The 22,209-nt window shown below is 25.2% G+C and overlaps 1 protein-coding gene across 3 annotated transcripts; it reads right to left on the minus strand.

The window, feature by feature from the left end:
• Positions 1-300: 300 nt before the first annotated feature.
• LOC132924323 (uncharacterized) lies at positions 301-20,898 on the minus strand. 3 transcript variants are annotated; one of them, XM_060988551.1, is made up of 28 exons: positions 20,374-20,898; positions 19,143-19,288; positions 18,832-19,077; positions 18,675-18,759; positions 16,960-17,127; positions 16,742-16,801; positions 14,610-14,699; positions 14,460-14,519; positions 14,319-14,390; positions 13,305-13,382; positions 13,132-13,215; positions 12,953-13,048; positions 11,653-11,724; positions 10,144-10,218; positions 9,873-9,974; positions 8,520-8,624; positions 8,010-8,108; positions 7,729-7,818; positions 7,142-7,255; positions 6,864-6,977; positions 6,700-6,804; positions 6,506-6,618; positions 6,078-6,269; positions 5,851-6,006; positions 5,064-5,211; positions 4,819-4,990; positions 4,270-4,429; positions 301-4,189 (listed from the first exon to the last, which is right to left on the minus strand). In XM_060988551.1, the coding sequence occupies exons 1-28, from the start codon at positions 20,692-20,694 to the stop codon at positions 3,082-3,084; spliced, it is 4,431 nt and encodes a 1,476-aa protein (XP_060844534.1). In that variant the 5' UTR covers positions 20,695-20,898; the 3' UTR covers positions 301-3,081. The 3 variants fall into 3 exon arrangements, with proteins under 3 accessions (XP_060844534.1, XP_060844535.1, XP_060844537.1); XM_060988552.1 differs by lacking the exons at positions 11,653-11,724; positions 12,953-13,048; positions 13,132-13,215; ... (2 more) ...; positions 14,460-14,519; positions 14,610-14,699 and having other exon boundaries at positions 20,374-20,897; XM_060988554.1 differs by lacking the exons at positions 9,873-9,974; positions 10,144-10,218; positions 11,653-11,724; ... (4 more) ...; positions 14,460-14,519; positions 14,610-14,699.
• Positions 20,899-22,209: the final 1,311 nt, after the last annotated feature.

Genomic DNA, 22,209 nt, shown 5'->3' on the forward strand with positions numbered 1-22,209 from the left:
TGAAAGATGAACTTTCAATTTATCTTGCCATGTAAAAGTTTTAATATAAATCTTTATAATTGAGTATAGCTATTAACACCATAAAATCAAAAGGTTTTATGGCATACAACATTCCAATTGATAAATAACGTAAAATGTAAAGTATCTACATTAAGATTTTTTTTTATAAAGTTGTTGATTAGAATAATTACCAATTAATTTTGAAATCCACAGCTCGTTTAGATTTATTTGCTTAAATAAGATATTTGTTAGTTGTAACAAACAAGAATTTTTCTGATTAGGAATAAATGTGCAAGTATATCAGTTCATAGATAAATGTATAATTTTTATACTTTTATCGCAAAATTTATTTTAATTTTTTTAATTTTATAATATAATAAAAATTGTACACACCATTTGTTAAAAGTTTACAAGCAATAAAAAAAAAAATCATGAGTATTCTTAAAAATAATTTATAAAAATTCATATTTAAAACATAAAATGATCATTATTATATCTGGAAAAAATGATGATTAAATGCTAGTTAAGACTAAATGTTAAATTAGATTAATGACAATACAATAAATCAGGGGTCTTACACCCGCAATCCACCTCTTTGTTATTTGTGGTATGTGAACACATTTTAAGCATATCATATAGCATTGTTAATCATTTAATACATGTTTTTATTATGAATTTGGTCCATAAGATTTCTTTAAAACAATAGGTGGTCCACAGCCTAGAAAAGTTGAAGACCTTTACTTTAGAACAGTGGTCGGCAACCGGCGGCCCGCGAACCGCATCCGGCCCGCTTTAAATTCTACTACAACAAAGTTTAATTGAATATTAAAAATTTTTATTTTTGTCTGACCCGCGAACTTATTAATTTATGAATGTGGCCCGAGAGTCCAAAAAGGTTGCCAACCACTGCTATAGAACATAACTTATTATTAGAAGGAATTACGCAAATGCAACATTTTTTTTTAAATTTCAAAGCTGTTTTACTACATTCAATTAAAATGTAAAATTTTTGTGAGCAATGTTATTCTGATAAAAAAGTAAGATTTAAATTGTACATGTTTTTGCACATAAGAGAAAATCATAACTATTGGACAGACGAGACGTCTGAAAAAATGTATTAATTTTCATAACCCAAATATCAATTATCAGGTTCAGACATTCAATGAAATGAATGGATAAAATAATATTTAAGGTTTTCCATTGCTAACAGGTCAATACAAATATTTTTAGAAATATAAACATTGTTTTGTTTTAATTATTTCTATGTAGAATCAGCGTGTGATACACATTACAGAAGGATATCAATAATCCGTATCGACTATTTTAAATGTATGTATGTAATTTTGAACTGTAAAGAGGACGTTACCCGCATGTGTTGTTCCTGTCTTACTAATGTAGATCACAGCAAATTCGCATTCAGCAGAACAGATTTTGTGATGATAGCTTTGATATTAGAGTAAATTTACCTATTATAAAATTTAAAGGTAAGAATAATATCTAGAAAATGCCATATGCTTTTATTGATATTATCATTTTAAAGTGAAATATAAATACTTTAAAGTTAAAATATTATACATAGCTATAATTCATTTTAAAATGATAATATCAATAAAAGCATATGACATTTTCTAGATAATATTCTTACCTTTAAATTTTATAATAGGTAAATTTACTCTAATATTAAAGCTAACATCACAAAATGTATTCTGCTGAACGAAAATTTGCTATAATCTACATTACTACATTAGTAAAACAGAGACAACACATGCGGGTATAACATCCTCTTAATAGGATTGGTTATTTTATTAATGAGTAATTTTTAAAAATAAATTTGCTCCGATTACATATTATATAAAATGCAAATAAAAAACTTCACACATAAATTATACATAATAATTATTTTGTACATGATTTATTAATGTCTATATGATTTTATTTTTCAAAAAACATATCCTTTAAAAAAAAAAACATTTGCAACAATAAATTTAATACAAATGCATAGGTATTACAATGATAACATAAAAATTAACACTTAGTCAAATGATGAACAACAAATTGTAGTTCTTTCTTTTAATTTTTGGTTCAATTAATAGGAATCAAAATACATGTGATGCGTTAATATTGTATTAAAAAAATTGTTTGAGTAAAAAATTGTACTTAAATTTTAATTTGTAAGATTAATTATTACATAATGTGATTTAAAATCACTTGAAAGAAATAACTCTTATTAAATTTTTAAAAATAGTTTTTCTGTTAATGAAAAGATTGTAAGTTTTCCATTTATGATTCAAAACTAAATTTAATTCTTAACATTAATATTTTTATATCTAAACTGCACGGTTGTTTCAAATTGAATAAACTTGAATAATAATAATTAATATCTTAAAAACGCACAACATACATTTTAAAATTAATACTTTGTAAGTATTATCTTAAGCTATTTGTTTATATTAGTATATAATATATTTGTTTCAAACCAATTATAGAATAAATAAAAAATAATATTGAACTATAAAAATTAAACATAAAAACAAATGATAAAAATAATTATCTAATTTTCATAAAATTATAAATGTCATTAGCACAAATAACATCAAGTATAAGATAATAGTGTATTACAGAGGTTTTCAATCTTTTTTGTTTCCTGGTTTTTTCATTTTTTAAAGCAATTTAAATGCCTCTAATATAAATAATGATAATAATAAAATAAACAATTAAACACTCTCTACTGCAGATAAAGCTTCCTTGATAATAACCTATGATGCCCCCTGGGAGCCAATATAGGTTTGAACACTCTAGATGTAGTATAATAAATTAAAGAATAATTTAAGTTTAAAAATAAAGTAATAATTGTAATAGTTTTGTTTTACTTAAAAAGATAAAATATAAAATGTATAAATAGTGTATAACTTATGATTACAAATACTAAGAATTACATTTTGGAAAATAATTATATTTAAATAAGTAGTAAGTAGAGGTATATATTTTTTAATTCAGAATCATTAAATACCTTGAACCAAGCTTACCAATCATCAGTGGTATCAGTCATCAAGGCATGCGAGTTTGTTGACCTGTGTACGTTTAGTCCAAAGAAGATGGTTTATTAGGACTTTGTCTAGGAGATGGACGTTGAGTAACGTTGGTATTGGTCGATCGATTATTTGTTTGTGGAGATAAGCGCTGTTGCTTTTGAACATTCCCTTTGGTTAAATTTGTATTAGACCGTATCTGTTGTAATGACTGCTGCTGTTGGACATTTGTTCCAGCTACACTGGCATTACTTCCCACACTCTGTTGCTGTTGCTCTTGCTGTACAATGCTATTCTGAAGTAATTGAGAGCTCATCCCAGAACGTGTAACTTGCATTAGATTTGAAGTTTGCTGCTTATGAATACTTGTGCTAGTTGTTTGTAGATACTGTTGGACTAACGTATTGGTTTCTCGCTGATCATCTATATGCAGTTGTTCTTTAACTGTAGTTGTTTTTATTTGCATGTGTTGAATACTTGTATGCATTGTTAAACTACTATTACCAAAGTTATGTTGTTTTGCTGTTGTTATTTTTGACTTAGATGTTCCTGGAGTTTTATTTATTTTATGTGATTTACTCGTACTCGGTAACTGATCATTTGTTGAATGGATGTTAGTAGAGTTTTGACTGGTTGTCCGGACAATTGGTTGAATTGGCAATAGGTAAGCATTTTGAAGATTATTAGTTATAGCTACTGCTGGTACTAATCGTATATTTTCTGATAGATATTCGGGGCGTAATTTAGATATTTCATCAGCAGATAAATTAAATGGTGCAGATCTTAAATTCATGTTCAAAAAACTTGATGGATTTGATTTTTTAAATTGATCATTAGTATTCAATTGATATTCATAATTATAAGGAGGATTCGATACAGCCGAACTCAGTCCACGTAAAGGTTTCATTGAATTGCCATCGTTATCAATAATATGTTGCGGGAAAAATAGTTTAGATAAAGGTGAAGATTCTCTATGTGATTTTTGTTCATTTTTCATTTGTGAAGATTTCTCTTTGTTTCTCTTAGGTATTGGTTTAAGACCACCTGATTTATCAGGAATGCCTATTGTATATACTGTATTGTCAAACATTTGTAAAGACATAAGACGATCAAATGTAGTTTCAAATCCTTTTACTTTACAGAAAGAATCTACATAATTCCTAATAAGAAAAAAAAAATAATAATAAATAATGGAAATAAATATTATATATCATCAATATATTTTATATATTTTACTTACAGTGTAGTGTCACATTTTAAGACGATACCATTAGTTAATGAAGCCAATAATATATCTTTGGTTAACCATGCCAGATCCGAAAATAACATGTTGCCGATTCTAATCTTCCATACCAATTCACTAGATGGTATATCCCATACAATTATTTCCCCGCAACCAGCTGAAAATAAATATTTTTATATGTTACAAGCTAATTTATAAAAATAAAATATGAAATATTGTTGGGTAAATCAGGGCGAGGCATTTTTTTCTGACTTAAATTGAAAATACATATATAATATTAATACATAAAATAATATATTTATAATGGTTACTAAAATAATAAATAATAAACTAAATTTTTTCTATAAAAAAAAAAATTGGTTTTTACCTAAGAAGTAATATTAGGTATATGGATTTATGGGTTTCATAAAAACACTATAAATAATTTTGCATTTTGAAATACTATTTCATAGGATTTGTAACACTAGGTTAATATTATATACATTTACAAACTAGTGCCTTACTTAAACTAACCAACCTTCCTTTACAAAATAAAATATTACTTACAAGCAGATGCTAGATAATTAGGATTTTGAGCATTAAATTCTAAACCGGTGATATAATCAGAGTGTCCCATTAAAAGTCTATGACATTCTCCAGTTGTAAGTTCAAATACTCTAACAGTTTTATCCGATGAACCAGTAGCTAAGAGCACTTGATTTGGATGAAATTTTAGAACCTGAAACATAATTTGTAAAAAATATTCATTAATTATCAATTATTAAAATATTATTTTCATATTATAATCTTACCAAAATATCATCGAGATGACCCATAAAAATTCTTAATGGCCGTTTATAGTTCAAAAACCATAAACAGCTAGCGCCCTCGCAAGATCCTGTGGCAACTTGTAAGCTATATGGACAAGCAGCAATACACCATGTTCTGTGTTCATGTTCACTAAAAAATCATGCAAATAATTCAAGTTCTTTTAGTAAACACAAATTTGAAATTCTCCAGTTGTTAACAAGGAGCTATATCAGAGGTTCCCAACCTTTTTTGACTCGCGGCACCCTTGGACATTTTCTAAAAATCCGGAGGCACCCTATGCTCTATGGCCTATATTCTAATATTCTATAGACTACTTCGGTTCTATTTATTAATGCATAAGTATAATCAAAAGTAGTAAGGTGTAGGTGCATACTATATACATATTACATTTAATAAATAAATTATTACATTGTATTTATTTTTATTTTTAATTATTATTTATCTTTACACGATAGGTTTTATATTATTATAGTCCGTTTTATTACTCACAGTGCTATATTTTTAATGAAATTGTTTTTTCTAAAAAAATATTTCAAATAATTTCGCGGCACCCTAAAAAGATTTCGCGGCACCCTAGGGTGCCGCGGCACCCTGGTTGGGAATCTCTGAGCTATATTATTAAGTTTTACTAGGTAAAAATGTTAATCCTAATTATATAATATTTTTAATTTTATTTTGATTAATATTATTGTATTGATAATTTTATTATGATTATTACAAAATTAAGTTATTTTATCCACTAAAATACTTAAAACTACAGTAACTCACTTGTATACTTCTAAACAACGTTTTGATACCATATCCCAAGCTCTGTAAGTTTTATCATTGGATGCACTGAGAAGGATTTTAGCTGATGGTAATTCAGCTAAATCAAATATAGGTCCACCATGTCCACGTAATACAAAGGCTGTACTTTTGTCCAAACTTTAAAATACATTGATAGTTAAATTATTTGTGTATTTAAAGACAGGTTAAAATATGGTAGAAGTATTTACTATTCCATCAAATTGTTTCCTTGTATTGATGATGTAAAATTGCTGGGATTTATATTTCCAATGGTATGTAGAATATCAGGAGTTTTTTCCGGTACAGATTGTTGAGTAGATCTCTCCCATAAATAAATTAAAGAATCTAATGAACCAGCAGCAACCAACTTTAGATCAGAAGTCAAAATAGAACACGATAATCTAAAAGCAATAACAATCAATAATTTTTTTTTTTTTAAAGAAACAATACTAAATTTATCACTTATTTCTATACTTTATTAAAATTAAAAAACTTAATAAATTAAGATATACTTAAAAAAATTATATTTTAATATATAATTGTTGTTTATATGTTTCGCAAAATATAGGGTATTTTCAATTATATTAAAATTATTTTTAATATTTTAAGATTTAATAAATCATTCTTAAATACATACTTGCTACAATTTTTCAAGACTATTTGTTTAGTAGTACGTAGAAACCAATCTTCATCAAGGTTTTTCAAATCAATTTTAGTAATGTTTATGTGTTTCAAACGACGTGAAGTTTCCTTAAATACACAAAACAAATCATTTTTAAACAGTTATATAAATTTAAAACAAATAAAAAAGTAATAAAAATTGATAATTACATAACGTAAATGTTGAGCTGACTTTTTGTCATGTCTAACAAATTTATGCATCATAATTTCTTCATCATAAGATGAATTCAATGAACTGGAATCCTCCAAAAAATCCTTAAAAATATAAACATTTAGCTCATCTAAAGAAATAAGGATATTATTTATACTCTTACTTCAGATGAACTTCCACTCAGATTACTATTATTATCAGAGTGTTTATATTTTCTTCTGTTTTTTGATTTTTGATTTTCATTGTTACTGCTTGAAATTTCGTCATCACTTGAGACCTTCACAAAAATGCAAAACATTCAAATTGTTTTAATATCTTATTTATTATAATAATTTTAGTGTAAACTCATATTAAGCATTTTTGATTTTTTAATTTATTAATAAATATTTATGAAACAAATTGTTATTTAGTTTTTAAATTGAATTTTAAATTTGTTCTTACTTCAGGCGAGCTTCCAGATAAATTACTATCATCTGTATAATTGTCAAATTTTTTATTGCCTCTTAATTTTTGTTTCTTTTGTGGTTTTTTAAAATTCTTTTCATCACTTGATATCTTTAAACATACATAATATAAAATTATTATTAATATTATACTAATGAGTTTTCTGGTAATATTATATTAAACATTTAAGATATTTTTAAAACAATGTATGTAAATAAAAATGAAATGCTGTTCATTGGTAAGCGCTTAACTAAAACAGATGGATCGATTGGGCCCATTTTTTTTTTTTTATGTTTGTTGTTCGTAATAGCTCGAATAAGGTTTTTTCTAACAGAAAAATTGGAAAATTGAAAAATTCGGAAAAAACTAAAAGTACATTTCCAATAAGATTTTTGTATGAATTCACAACCAAATGTGTAGTATAACATTTACCTGGTCAGCTATATCATTAAATACATTCAACATTGTACACATTATAAGAATTAGAGTTTTAAAATTTCCAATCTTGTAGTAGATTGAAAATATGTTAATATTTTTTGTTTTATTAGTAAATCATGTTGAAATGGGAAATATTTTATTCTTACTTCAGATGTATGATTATCATCATCACTGGTAAATTTGCTTTTGCTTCTTTTATTTTGCTGTTTTTGCTTTTGTTCACCATCGTTTGATATCTTCAAAAATGTATACAAGTAAAATTATTGTTTAAATTTCTCACTTATTACTAGTCTGGATATAGATAAAGTATTTTTACATTTTTAAAATAGATATTTATCATGTATTATAATTCTAGAAATTTAAAAGTGTTTTTTAAATAAGCAATAATAAAATCTTATAAATAAAAGTAAGATTATATAACTCTTACATCAGACAAGCCACTCATATTCATATTATCGTCACTGGAAGATTTGCTTTTGCCACTTTTTTTTTGTCGTTTAAAGTTTTTTTCTTCATTGTCGGATACCTTTAAAAATTTAGACCATTATATTGGGCAATGCTTTTATTGAACAAACAACACTCATTATTTAAAAATCTATAACGTTTTTGAAATAATTAATGTTGTTGGATAAAAGAATTACCCTGTATTATTGAGTTTCATTTTTCACTCATTTCTATACTTAATTCAAGTTAAGAAATAAGCTTAGTAGCCGATTTACGCATTGGTGTGTATCATTACATAGAAGGTTTATAGATAGGGTTTTGTTGAATTAATGCCACTAAATACCATTTTTAACTTGAATTAAGTATAGTTAGGTATAGATTAAAATTAAAATAATTTTTTTAAATAATATTTATCTTATTGTAAATAACAACATGAAAAAGATTTTTTAATAGACATTTTATAGCTTATAAAATAAAATCATTTTTATCTTACTTCAGATAAGCTTTCACTCATTTGCATGTTACTATCATCACTTGTAAATTTGCTTCTACTACTTTTCTTTTGTCTTTTATACTTTTTTTCTTCATTATCAGATACCTTCAAAAATATACATAACGTTAAATTATTACTTTTCATCTCCCATTTATTGCTAGTCTGGCTCAAAATTTTACATATTTCATGTTTTTTAACTAAATATTAAATAAAATGCAATAAATATACTATCCACTAATGTGGAGTCTAGGTTTAGATATTTTTAGTTACCATATTTTCAAAACAAGTAGATAAACATATATTAAGGTTATATTATTTATAATCTTTTATTAATAATTCTATTATAATCATATAAATAATAAAATAATATGCTACAATACAAAAAAAAAAAATGTATTTTATAGAAAAACTTATGAAGTTATGAAGTTATTAATGATTATTGATTAGGTAATTATACATTTAAATAAATAGTTTGTATTCAGTTAATGTATACAATTATAAAATACAAGTAAGTTATGTGCAATTTTCAATATACTGTTTACTATATAAATTAAAATATAAATATTATTATCACAGTTTTTCTTATCACAAAATAAAATTAAATGAAACTATTATTTTTTAAATAATTATTTTATTTAAAAAAATAAAAAAAATAAATTTTTAATATAGTATAAAATTTAATTTATTGTTATACCAATAAATAAGACAGTAAAGCAATTACTATTATTAACATTATTATTATAAATTGGTCTTGTTGATTAATTATTAGTTTGTGTCAACCTAAGGTTCAATGTAAAAAATGTCTACAAAATATTTATAGTAAAAACAAGTTATGTTTTGACTGTTTAAAGTAGTATACAACAAAAAGTACAATAGTGATATTATAGGGCCACCATACTTTCTGTGAACCAAACTATAGATTAGGTTATTATATTAACAAATTATACATTCAATATATTAACAAAACTGCAACTGTTAGTTCACATTAAAATAAATAGACAGTATGATGAATAATTAATCAAAGTTATAACTTTTGTATTAATTAAATAATTAACAATACTGTTGATTTTGTAAAAATTTCTCGTCACCCGTAATCTTTAAGTAAAAACTTACCAACTATAAAACTTTAATGTTTGAAAATTAAATTGTAAATATTTTTTTAAACACATTCTTTACTTTTTATTCAAACAAAAAATAACTAGGTATTTGAGTTGTATTAATATTATTTAATACTACAATAGGTATTTAATTAATGACAATAACATATAAATATCTACATGGAATTTAAAGTAAAAGTTTATAGTTGTTGATTAAATCTTATAAAATAGGGATGGAAGATAATTGTAATCTTACTTCAGATGATTTTTCACATAAACGACTATTTTCATCACTAGTAGATTTACTTCTGTCACTTGATTTAATTTTCTTCCGCAATTGTTCCTCATCATTTGATATCTTCCAAAAATATAAATAAAATTAATTTTGAATATAATATCCTATTTATCAATATTAATAGAGTAGATAAAATATTTTTTTTAATATATATGTTTAACAAGGTTAAGAAAAGTTGTATTGTATTATTGAAAAAAAAGTCATAAAATAATGTAATTAATTTTATTCTTACTTCATTCGATTTTTTTTTGCCTCTTGATTTATGTTTTTTTCGGAGATTACGAGACTTTTTCCCATCATTTGATATCTTAAAAATAAATAAACATATTTAAAGTGTTTATAATTTTCCATTTACTAGTTATTGGAAAGATTAGTTTAAAAAATAAATATTTCATCGATACTTAAGAAGTATTTTAAGTCATAAAATAAATTTTAATACTACAGTATACCTATTTATTTGATAAGATAATTTTCCTTATAAAAATGTCATTAATTTTTAACAAAATAAGAATAAATTAACAACACTTTTGATACAAGTATATATTATGTAAATAAAGACATCATAAATATTTTTACCATTAGATAATATTTTAAATTGAGTTTTGAATTCCTTCTATTTTCTTTGTTTTATTCCCCCATTTATTAAAGTATAATTATTCATAATTCATATTTTTTTTTTTTTAATTTATTAATTTTAATTGAAAACAAAAATATTACTTTTTATTTAAGTTTTGTTAAAATAAATGCTAGTGTAATATCAATAGTATATTGTATTATCAAAAATGTGAAAAAAGAAGAGATTTTCATATATATTTTATAGTTAACTTATAAGAAATTATATTGTTAACATTATTAATGAATATATAAAGTAATCATTTAATTTAAGTTAATAAAAACTGAAAAATGTCAAAAATAATCTCTAAACAATGAATTAAGTTATAGATTCTGAGCGAAGCAATAAATATATTGATTTTACAATGTGTGTTTTTTTTTTATGTGTCTGTCGTCTGTGAACATGATAAATAAACGATAAAATAATTAAATTTTCACTTTTAGGTGGTTTTGGATTGGATCTAGTTAGTATTCTTGAGAGGTTAAAATTAAAAATGCGGTGCATCTTTTATAATACAGTAAAATAAATAAAAAAATTAAGAAAAAGCTAGATGTTTTACACAAATCCGATAAGTATTGTTATTAAAATAATTATTTGATAACCGTGGTCACCAAAATTTAGACAGTCTTCACTCAAAATTGTTTTTTATCGTATATAACTGAATTCAAATTTAACAAAATTCATTTAAGTGATTTATTCAATGACTAGTTCCTAACCTCGACACCTAATGCACAACGGTGATTTCCATTTGCCTACCTTATTATTATTTTAACATAATAATAATTCAAAATTATTACAATAATTGTCGAAATTGAACAAAATAAATAAAAATACTTTTTGTCAAAAGCAAAAATAAATTCAAAACCCAAACATTTCTAGCTATGCCAAAAATCAACTGATAACCACATCTGATTAAATTTTAATATTCATCTATAATGAAGAGTTTTGTTGTTTGCCAACAAGACTGTTTAAATCTTCTAAAAATTAAAAATTCTACATTTACAATAATAAAGGGTAACAAATAATAAACTGCTTAAGTGAATTATGATAGTTAAACATTTCATATATTTTAAAGTAAAGGTAATTATGTGATAAAATTAAATAACTATAAAATAATAATACAATTACTTGTTCTTCGCTTGATTTCTCCAACATAGGATTTTTGGAATCATTAGGTTCTTTCTTCTCATTACTAACAATCTTTTCAAAATAAGATAAAAATATATATATTAAAATATAACACTGCATACAACATCAGGAATATGTTGCTATATCAAGATTATAATATATTATGTAAAACTGGTTTATTATTGCTGAACTAAGTTGTCATGATTGAATTAACCATTACATTTTTAATGATTTAAAATTTTAAAACTTGAAATTATATATATATATGATTCATGTGTTTTTATTATTTTTTCACTTATTTATATTATATTGTATATTTTTTAGTTTATTCTACCTATAACATTTTTAAAGTTAGCATATTATTATCAAAGTACCTTAAGAGGACGTTGTACCCTCATGTGTTGTCTCTGTCTTACACACATGTGACATAGCAAATTTTCGTCCACTATTTTCAATATTGTGCTGTTAGTTTTGATATTAGAGTAAACTAACCTATTATAAAATTTAAAGGTAAGATAATTATTCAATGCCCCACATAGCCTTTTATTTATATTATTATTTTTAAGTAAGTTATAAATGTTATGATCATTTTAAAATGTACAGTTTCAAAAAGATCATAACTTACTTAAAAATAATAATATCAATAAAATACTACGTGGGGCCCTGGATAATTATATTACTTTTAAATTTTATAATAGGTCAGTTTAATCTAATATCAAAACTAATAGCACAATATTAAAAATAGTGAACAAAATTTTGCTATGTTGCACATGTATAAGACGGAGACAACACATGCGGGTTCTACGTCCTCTTAAGCATCTAATAACGGGTAAATACATTTTAGAAAATAATATCGTTCTAATAAAAATCGCTTTTAACAAACAAATAAATTTTATATAATCTAACATAATTATTTAAACGTTATGTATTAATGCTAATGTAACATTCTGTACGTTTGAATTTGTTTAAATAAATGTTCTTATGACATTGAAAATAAAAATATTTATGTAAGCAATTTTAAATCCTGAATAATGTTTATAAAATATTAATGGTAATAACTCAAGGCAAAAATCAAAAAAAAAATCAATAATAATAATTAATTATTCATCATAAATTCATTATACATTATATTTCTTTTATGAATTACATTTTTAAGCCAATACTATTATATAGGTTAAAAAAATCAGCTCATCATGACAACTGAATTATAGATTAAAATGGTCAATAAATTAACAATACTAGTGCAAACTTCAATTTTAAAAAATTTCAAATTAAATGAATAAATATAAGTTATAATTACAACGCTTAATTTGTTAGACTTTCTTGAGATCCGTAATATTATTCTTTCTTCTTCAACTTCTTTCTGGTTAGATGAACTTTGTCCTTCTCTAGATGACTTTTCAGTCAACATTTTAATGATTAATTTTAATACATTTTATAGAAATTTAATACTGGAAATAAATTATAATTTTGATTTACTTCTTCGGACAATTTTGAATTTTCTTGATGACTTGTTGATTTATTTTGTGAACTGGTATCATCATACTTTTCTCCGCAAAATTTCTATTCATTTTTAATTTAGAAAAATTGTATGAAATATTTGTTAAACAATTTTTAGGTATGAATTATAAGTTCACTACTTTATCAATTACCTTGAGTCTTCTTGATTCTCGTTCATATGATGAAGTATTGTCTCTGTTACGTCTCATATGTTTTCTTTTGAAATTTTTCTTATTACAATTCAAAATAATATATATATATTATTATTATATAACTTAATTTAAAATCAATTATATTAAAAAAAAAAAATAATAATAATAAATAATAAATGGGTATTATTGTTAAAAATATAATAAAATAAAACTCAAATTAAAAATTAAAACTATATTACAATACACAAAACTAATATTTATTTATACAAATTCATTATTGTTTTTAACTTATTATAATATAGTAGTTTTTCAAAATATTTTATGACATAAAAATTTAAAAAATTCCCAAACTAAAAATGTATTTTAAAATTTAAAGTAGATCCCCTGGATATTAATTAAAAATGTTGATAAAATTTCCTAAGCCATCCTAAAACACCGAATAATGTTTTACACAAAAATATTAAAAATCCACATATTATTTAAATTCCCAATTCATGATCAAAATCAAGGTAAATAAAGAAAATATTTTGCATAATTATGGATGGGAGAGGGGGTTAATATTTTTTTTTACTGCTTATAAAAATCTAAAACCCTAAAAAAATGCAGTTTTACTTTTCAAGAGTCAGAAGTTTAAATGAAATACTCACTTTTTTTTTATGTGACAAAAATAAAAATTAAAGAATTAATTATATAAACTAGAGAGTCGTTTAAAACATAAATTGAATATATTATCATATTTTTTGTAAATTATAGATTTAGAATTATTAATTTTATTATAATGCCATTATATTTCCACCATAATACACCTATTCAAGGAGATTTATAGATTGTGTTTAAGTCTAAACTATATTATTTTGAAAATATTTATCATAGTAAACATATAATAATATATGATTTTAATTTTAAAAATAATTTTTATTATCAAAAACTCATAACAAAATAATATTTTTAAATATAAGAAATAAAATTACAAAATATGGTATTAAAATGTATAAAAATAATATTAAAGCATACCTTCTTTGATCGTCTAGATCTTGGTTCTACGCAATGATCCTCCAATGAAGACTGTTCAGAATTTTCAGTAGACTGTTTACAAATAATCAATAAATTCTATGTCAGTATTTGAAAATGCATCATTTTTAAAATAATATTTACTTCATCTAGTTCTGAATTTGTTAAATTGTTTTGTGGATCTTCAACATCTTTGTTAGCAAACTAAATGTATTGAGTATTTAAAATAAAATACAAACATTTTACTATAGTTTTGATGTGTATAAAATTAAGGCTTTGAGGTAATGAAATTACTTTTCTAGAATTGGATCCTTGATGACTGGAGCTAGAGGTTTGATGTCCAACAAAATCTTTACTTGTAGAAGGGCGTTGATTATTGTAAAACTTGATTTTTATTCATTAACAAAAATGAAATAAAAAAATATTAATCATAAAAATAATATTAGGCGGCAAGGGAAGTAATTCATATTATAATTAAAAGGTTAAATTAATATTGATCATTTATTTTCAATCCAATTCTCAAAAGAGCATTACATGAATACTTGTATTAATTTTTTAAATCATAAAAAATAAATGCAATAAAAAAAAAAAAAAAATTAAGTTGAATTTATTAAATACTTAAAGGATTCTAATAATTGATAGTTAAATATAAATTAGTAAACATATATTTATATTTTTGTTTAATCAACAAAATTAAACTAAAATAAAAATAACCTATTTGATAAAAATAGCATGGTAAATAATATTATCTAAGAATCGTTTTCTAATATTTATTGAATTTAAATAAATTTAATTTGTTTTTAATTGTAGCAAGATCAAAATAAGTGAAGACTATATTTTTAATTAATTATTTAAATATTTGTGTACATTAAAAATAATGTATATATGTTGTTTTTTATAATAAAAAGTTGCTGAATATACATTCACGTTTATTGGTGATTAATATCTTCAAATAACTAATTTGAAAAATAAAATGTGTAGTCCATAAGATTATCAACAGAACATCTTAAACTATGCTAAAAATAAGATTGTATCCTAAAATTATATTTTTGAAAATGAACATTTTTATCATCAAATTATTAAATGATTAAACTATTATTTTTAAATATATGTTTATATCTATTTCATTGTATTCATATAATTTTATGTAAACATAATTTACATACAAAATAAAAAACATAACAAAAAAAAAAATTAAACTTGTAGAATAACTTGTTAATCTGATAATTTAGAAACCATAATTAGATTTGAAATTATAAGTAAATTTTATTTTAAATAATAATTAATAATTTAAAAATGATTGGTAAAAGTATTTTTTTTTTTTTTAATGAATAGATATACATTTTTATTTAAATAATTGAATCACTATTTATCTTTAAAATCAGCACTTCTTACAATCCAATAACTAAATCATTAAAGTCAAATGCAAACATTTCTAATAGTATAATGTATATTATTGTGCTTAGTACAATTAGTATGCATAAATATTTAATTTTAATGAATAAAAACTGAAAACTAAAATATTAATTTGTCGATAAAAAATAATAAAAATAATTTAATAATGAATAAGAAAAAAAAATGTGTTAATAAAAATTTATGAATTATTAATTGAATCAAAATAAGTAAATATTAAAAAAAAAGTGTATAATTATATCATATATATGATATTATACAATGTATGTAAGTTTATAATACTATATTAATAATAAATTACAGTAAATCAATTAATAAAATTGATAACAAATTACCTTTATGACAAAATTAGCTTAATTTACATTTTTGATAAATATTTAAATATTAAGTTGAAATAAAAAAAATAATAATAATTGACTTTAAATTGAAATAAAAAAAAAAATAATAATTATTGACTAAAATAAAATAAAATAAAATTTAATTTAAATTTTTGACAATTAGTAACTGTTGGCTGACAACTATAAAATGCATAAACATTCAAGATAATGCACCCTCTGTAATATGTTGCTTAGTTTGATAATTGCATACTCCATTAACCATTATACATAACACATAAGTAACATATTTGAACAACTAAATGTAGTAAAATAAAGTTGAATATATGCACTTTATAAACAATTGTTAAAAAACCATTGTTTTTTATCCAAGAAATTTCTAATTATACTTCAGTAAAATATTAATAATATACATTAAAATTGTTTTTAGTTTTATTCCAAAAAATAATTTTAACATTAATATAAAAGAAATTTTAAATTATAATCTGGAAAAATAAATAAAATAATAATAATAATAATAACAAAAATATATTGAATATTTTCTAATATAATAAACAAAATTAGTCCTGATATTTAGGATTTGATTTGCTATTCTTGCTTAGAATATAATTAAAACATGTATTTTTCAGCTTATTAGTACAATAATAATGTATGGAAAATTATATTAAGTATACTTACATCATTTTCAGAATTATTGACTTTTCGATTGTTGTTCTTATTTTGAGCTGAATTCAGTGTCTAAAAAAAATTAATAGAATATAGAAATAATAATATAATAAATATGTTTATAGTTTAGGTTAGGAATATATGCTTTTTATAAGCCCTTCAAAAAAAGTTACAAATTGAAATAAATTGCAACAATCGCATTTTATATTCTTTATAAATAATAAACTTACTTTTTTACATAATACAGGTTTATTGACAACAACATTATTATTTTGTTTCGGAGCATTTGCTTTGTCTAGATTATTTACTCGTACTAGATTATTTGCATAATAATCATCAAATATTATTCTTGGATCTTCATAAGCAGTATAGTTAATATCAAACCATTCTTGAAACACCTTTAATTAATAAATTAATTAACTATTCAAATAGAAAAATAGTATGCAGTTTAAGATATTACAATAAGTAGAAAAGTTGAACTTTGTATACTTTAATACAATGTTAAGAAGGATGTTACACCCGCATGTGTTGTCTCTGTCTTACTAATATACATCATAGCAAATTTACGTTCAGCAGAATACATTTAATGTTTTTAGCTTTCATATTAGTCAATTTACCTATTATAAAAAACTTAAAGGTGAGAATATTATCTCGGACATCGCATATGCTTTTATTGATATTATTGTTTTAAAGAATGTTATGAACATTTTAAAGCTGTAAAATTGTACATAGTTAAAATTCACTTTAAAATGATAATATCAATAAAATCATATGTCCTAGATAATAATCTTACCTTAAAATTTTATAATAGGTAAATCAACTTAAAAAGAATTAAAGCTAATGACATTAAATGTGTTCTGCTGAACGTAATTTTGTTATGATGTACGTTAGTAAGACAGAGACGATCATGTGACAACACAAGAGGGTATAAAATTCTCTAAATATTAATAGTGCAATGTATATAATTAGAAATTATATTTATGTTTTCAATCTTATATAATTCAAAGTGCAAAAAATGTTTTTCTTGCAGAAATAAATAAATTGAAATATAATTAAAACACATATAATATATTATAATATACAATGTAGATATTTATTTAAATTTTACTGATTTTTACGTTTTTTAAAGTTGACCAAATTGAATTTTAGTTAAACCTAATTCTGCATTATAAATATTTATAGGCAACATATTCTACAGTAAGTAAACTGAATAAATATGTGCACGTGTTCAAGTATAAGTCAACTTTAGAAGACATGGTAACAGAACAAGTAATGTATTATGGTTTGTTCTCTTTATTAATTATTTTACAATATTACAAGTCATGATTCAATTTTGGAATTTATCAACTTATTCCATATTTGGATATACCAAATATAATTCAATCTGTGAATTATTCTATTATTCTATAGATCATTAGCAATTTGAATAACTATATGTTATAGTTTGTTTAGTTATAAACTTAAAAGCATAGCTTGTTTAAAATTACACTAAATGTGTATTGATTTAAAATATAAATGTATAACATAGCAAATACAGAACCAGTTAGTTAAAATGAATAAATCTATTATCAGATTTAATGATAAAAATATAATCTGTTTTTTTGTAGGATTTTAGAAAAATGTTATTTAAAAGTAATTGTGAGCTTTATTAAATTTTAATGCTTTACATTACATCTCAGCTTTAAAATTAAAACCAATGAGACAATGCAAATACATTTAGCTTGACACATGATAACTTAACAATTAAAAATTCACTCTAATATTAAAACTACATGAGTTCAATTAGAAATTAATTTGTTATATTAATTTATTTTAAAGACAATAATATGGATGTATTCTTAAAAAATACTTTTTTATTACAATGCATAGTATACAACAATAACTGATTTTTTTACCATGTCTTCATAATGATTAACATATTTTTATTGTACTATAATATACAAACCACTTTGAGCATGAAATGAGGATGAAAAAAATCATAAAGATTGCTTATAAACATAGGAGAGACACCGTATACAAATTTATTTCGCCTGAAATAATAAATTTAATATTATTAATAATAATGTAAACAATTAAATTATTATAAACAACAAACCAATTACCTGAAATATGCAAGTCGAGGTGATAAATCTAAGACATTTGTAACAGTTTTCAATTCCTGTAGATAAACAACTCCTCTAGGACTTGTAAACAAATATTCAAATTTTTTCAATAATGCCTGTAAACGGTTATGATTTCGTGGAACATATAGATTCAAATAAAGATGACAGAACAATGGTAGACGTAGATCTCTGATAAATTCTCTATCAACAGCAAACTCCCTCACGCGAGAGAACCATATTTCAAACCTAAGCAAATATTTAATTAATAAATTTGTTTATTCACTGTAATATTAATATAATGTTTCATTTACGAATCAAATTCTTGTTCAGCTTGCATTATATTATTCTTATCAAACATTTGATCGAGCCCCAATGATCTAAAATTGTTTTCAACAAACTTCAAATTCACATATTCGATAACAGCTTTGCTATCTTGGGGTGGAGTAAATGTATCTTCCTAAAAAAAAAAATTCATATTACATAAATAATGAAAAAATAAAACATTGAAGTATTTATTATTTAAATAAAAACCATGCACTTCCAACAAGGTCCATTAAATCATACCGGTATAAATAATCAGTTTGATTTAAGGTTTAATTCCTATACCTATAAATATAATTTAATTTAAACTATGCCAATTGGCAAATTGTACCGTTTTATTGTATACAGAAATTCATACAAGATTATTGAAGAAAAAAAGTATTTATTCAAATAAAAATAAACAATAAATAACAATTTGTAAATATATTTACAAATTAAAATGATTACACTCAGTCGTTGGCAACTAAACGGTTTTGGTCGATTGATGTTGCCGGTTCGACCGGAAGAATAAACAGAAGTCTCCTACCGATAGAGCTACATAAACGCCAGAGCTAACTGAACCACGCACCTCCAAATAGATACACTAAATCAACGGTCGGCAACTGGCGAACTGCGGTCTGAATCCGGACCACAGTACGCAGAAAGCTGCATCATCAAAATATCTCAATAGGATTGTGTAATTAATTTATCATTTATTTGACATATATTGTCAAGATTTGACAAAAACATTTTTTTGTCCGGGCCTCGTTTATTTATTATTTTAATCTTCCGGACTTCAATAGAAATCACTTGCCGACCCCTGCACTAAATTATACCTTTTCGATCGGTTTGATTTAAAATTTGGTCCCTAATTATTATTATATATTATACGCCTATTATCATAATTTAATCTAGGCGGATAGTGTCTGCTGGCATATCGTACAAATCGTCTCTATTATTATGGGCTGCGGTTGTGTTTTTAATAACGCTATGCCGCCGACCTGTTGATTATAAAAAATCGTAGTCTGGCGGCTGTGCAGCCAAAAAATACCGGCACCACCGAGTCCGCAAACACGATAATATAATACTATGAAGGTAGGTACGCAGCAATCCGCGACGGAGACGGCGGAGAAGAACGGAGAAACGAAAATAATATCAATACGGCCGACAACCCACCACCACCCCTTCGACACCCCCACCCCCGCCCACCATGCACGGTGCGCGCGGCGCAGGCACACTCACGATCAAGTTCCTCTGGAAAACGTACTGGCCCAGCGCGACGCTGAACGTGGACCCGGACCTCACGTATTCGTCGTCCGACGACATGTCGTAGTCCTCGAGCGTGCACTGCGGCCCGTCGACGTGTTGCTCGTGGCCGTCGGCTTCGGGGCCCGGCGACGCGGCCGGACTCGTGCCGACGCCCCGGGACGTGGACGGCTCGGCGTGCGGCAAGAAGACGGACGGCGCGGGGACGGCGGACGTCCGCGGGCTGTCTTCCGACATCGCGGCCGTAGTGACGGTCGTCGGGCGGCCGCCCGGCGTCTTGGCCAGGGCGAAATACATTGCGGCCCTAGGGCCCGGTCGACGGTTTACGAGGACCGGACGGGCGTGTGGGGAATACGAGACGACGGTGCGCGCCGCAGCTGGAACGACCACCGCAGTGACGGCGACGACGACTGACTAAATAGAGTTGCACCGGAACGTACGGCGCCAACGACGACCGTACAATGTGCGAGCTTTGCGACGACTGACGCGGTGCCTGGACACTGTTGAGCGGCGGCGGCGGCGGCGACGGCGGACGGTGACAATCGCGGGTGGCGAGACGCGATCGATAGGAGACTCGCGCGCGCGCGTGCACGCGTTCTCAGTCTCGATTGTGTCGACGGCGGCGCCGGCCGGTAGGTGACGCGGGGACGGGTGTATCGATGTTGGCGTACACAGTCGATTGCGGCGAAGCAGTCGAAAAATCGACAAACGCGCGCGGCACACGAGTTAGATGATGATAACGACCATAGATAATGAAACATTACATACGTCTTATCGTTAACTACGTCGTGCAAAAGTGAAAACGGAATGATGTTCGTTCGGTTGGGAATCGCTTCGTTCCGAGAACGGCTCGACCGATTTGACTGATTTTTGGGTTTTACTTATTCGAAATAGTCCTTATAAGTTATAAGGTTTTACGGAAAGAAAATTTGAAAAAAATTCCCCGGGAAATCATAAATACTTTTTGCACTCGAGCACTCTGTACACGAGTTTACGTATATCGTATATAGGTATTTGCCACAGGGATTGATACATTATGTTTGTTTGTTTAGGGAGGTGAATAAATACAATAAAGTCTTACATGAAATTATGACTTAATTCGGTATTGTGAACATAAATTGTCATGAACCCAATTTTCTTATCTCCGTCCCTATATGTATATAGTGTTATACGTAGTAGGTACCTAACTACTTAGGATTAAGTTGTAATAAATGTAAATAATGTTTACGGATTTTAATTAGGTCTACTAAAAATTAAGATACACCATAGTTTTGATTCGTTTTATTCATATTTGACAATATTATTTTTTAATGCCTTTAGAATTTAGATAGACATATTTAAAAAAACTCTAAATTTACTTCTAGAATTTTGGATTTAATTAGCATCAAATAATTTTCAAATTTTTAAATTAAAAGTTCATCAATGTTTTATATTAATTATTATTTATTAAGTATACAAAATGTAATGCTATGTTAGAAAATAGGTAGATTTTGGCTACAAACGTTTAAAAAAAAATTAATTTTGAATAAGGTCTTATTGTTATTAAGAAGACAACACATGCGGGTGTCTCTGTCTTACTAACGTACATGTACATCATAACAAATTTTAGTTCAGCAAAATACATTTTGTGGCGTTAGCGTAAATATTAGAGTAAATTTACCTATTATCAAATTTAAAGGTAAGAATATTATCTAGACAATGACATATATTTTTATTTATATTATTATGTGGAAGTGAGTTATGAACATTTTAAAGTTGTAATATTTTACATAACTATAATTCACTTTAAAATAATAATAACAATAAAAGCAT

The sequence above is a fragment of the Rhopalosiphum padi genome, chromosome 3, assembly GCF_020882245.1.
Source record: "Rhopalosiphum padi isolate XX-2018 chromosome 3, ASM2088224v1, whole genome shotgun sequence".
NCBI classification, from domain to species: Eukaryota; Metazoa; Arthropoda; class Insecta; order Hemiptera; family Aphididae; genus Rhopalosiphum; species Rhopalosiphum padi.

Coding starts and splice junctions, on each gene's coding strand:
- LOC132924323 (XM_060988551.1), bottom strand. CDS start 20,694: ATGTATTTCGCCCTGGCCAAGACGCCGGGCGGCCGCCCGACGACCGTC. Junction 10,219..11,652: donor AGAAATCAAGCGAAGAACAA/GTAATTGTATTA, acceptor TTTATTTTTAAG/ATATCAAATGATGGGAAAAA. Junction 4,430..4,818: donor TAATTATCTAGCATCTGCTT/GTAAGTAATATT, acceptor ATTTATTTTCAG/CTGGTTGCGGGGAAATAATT.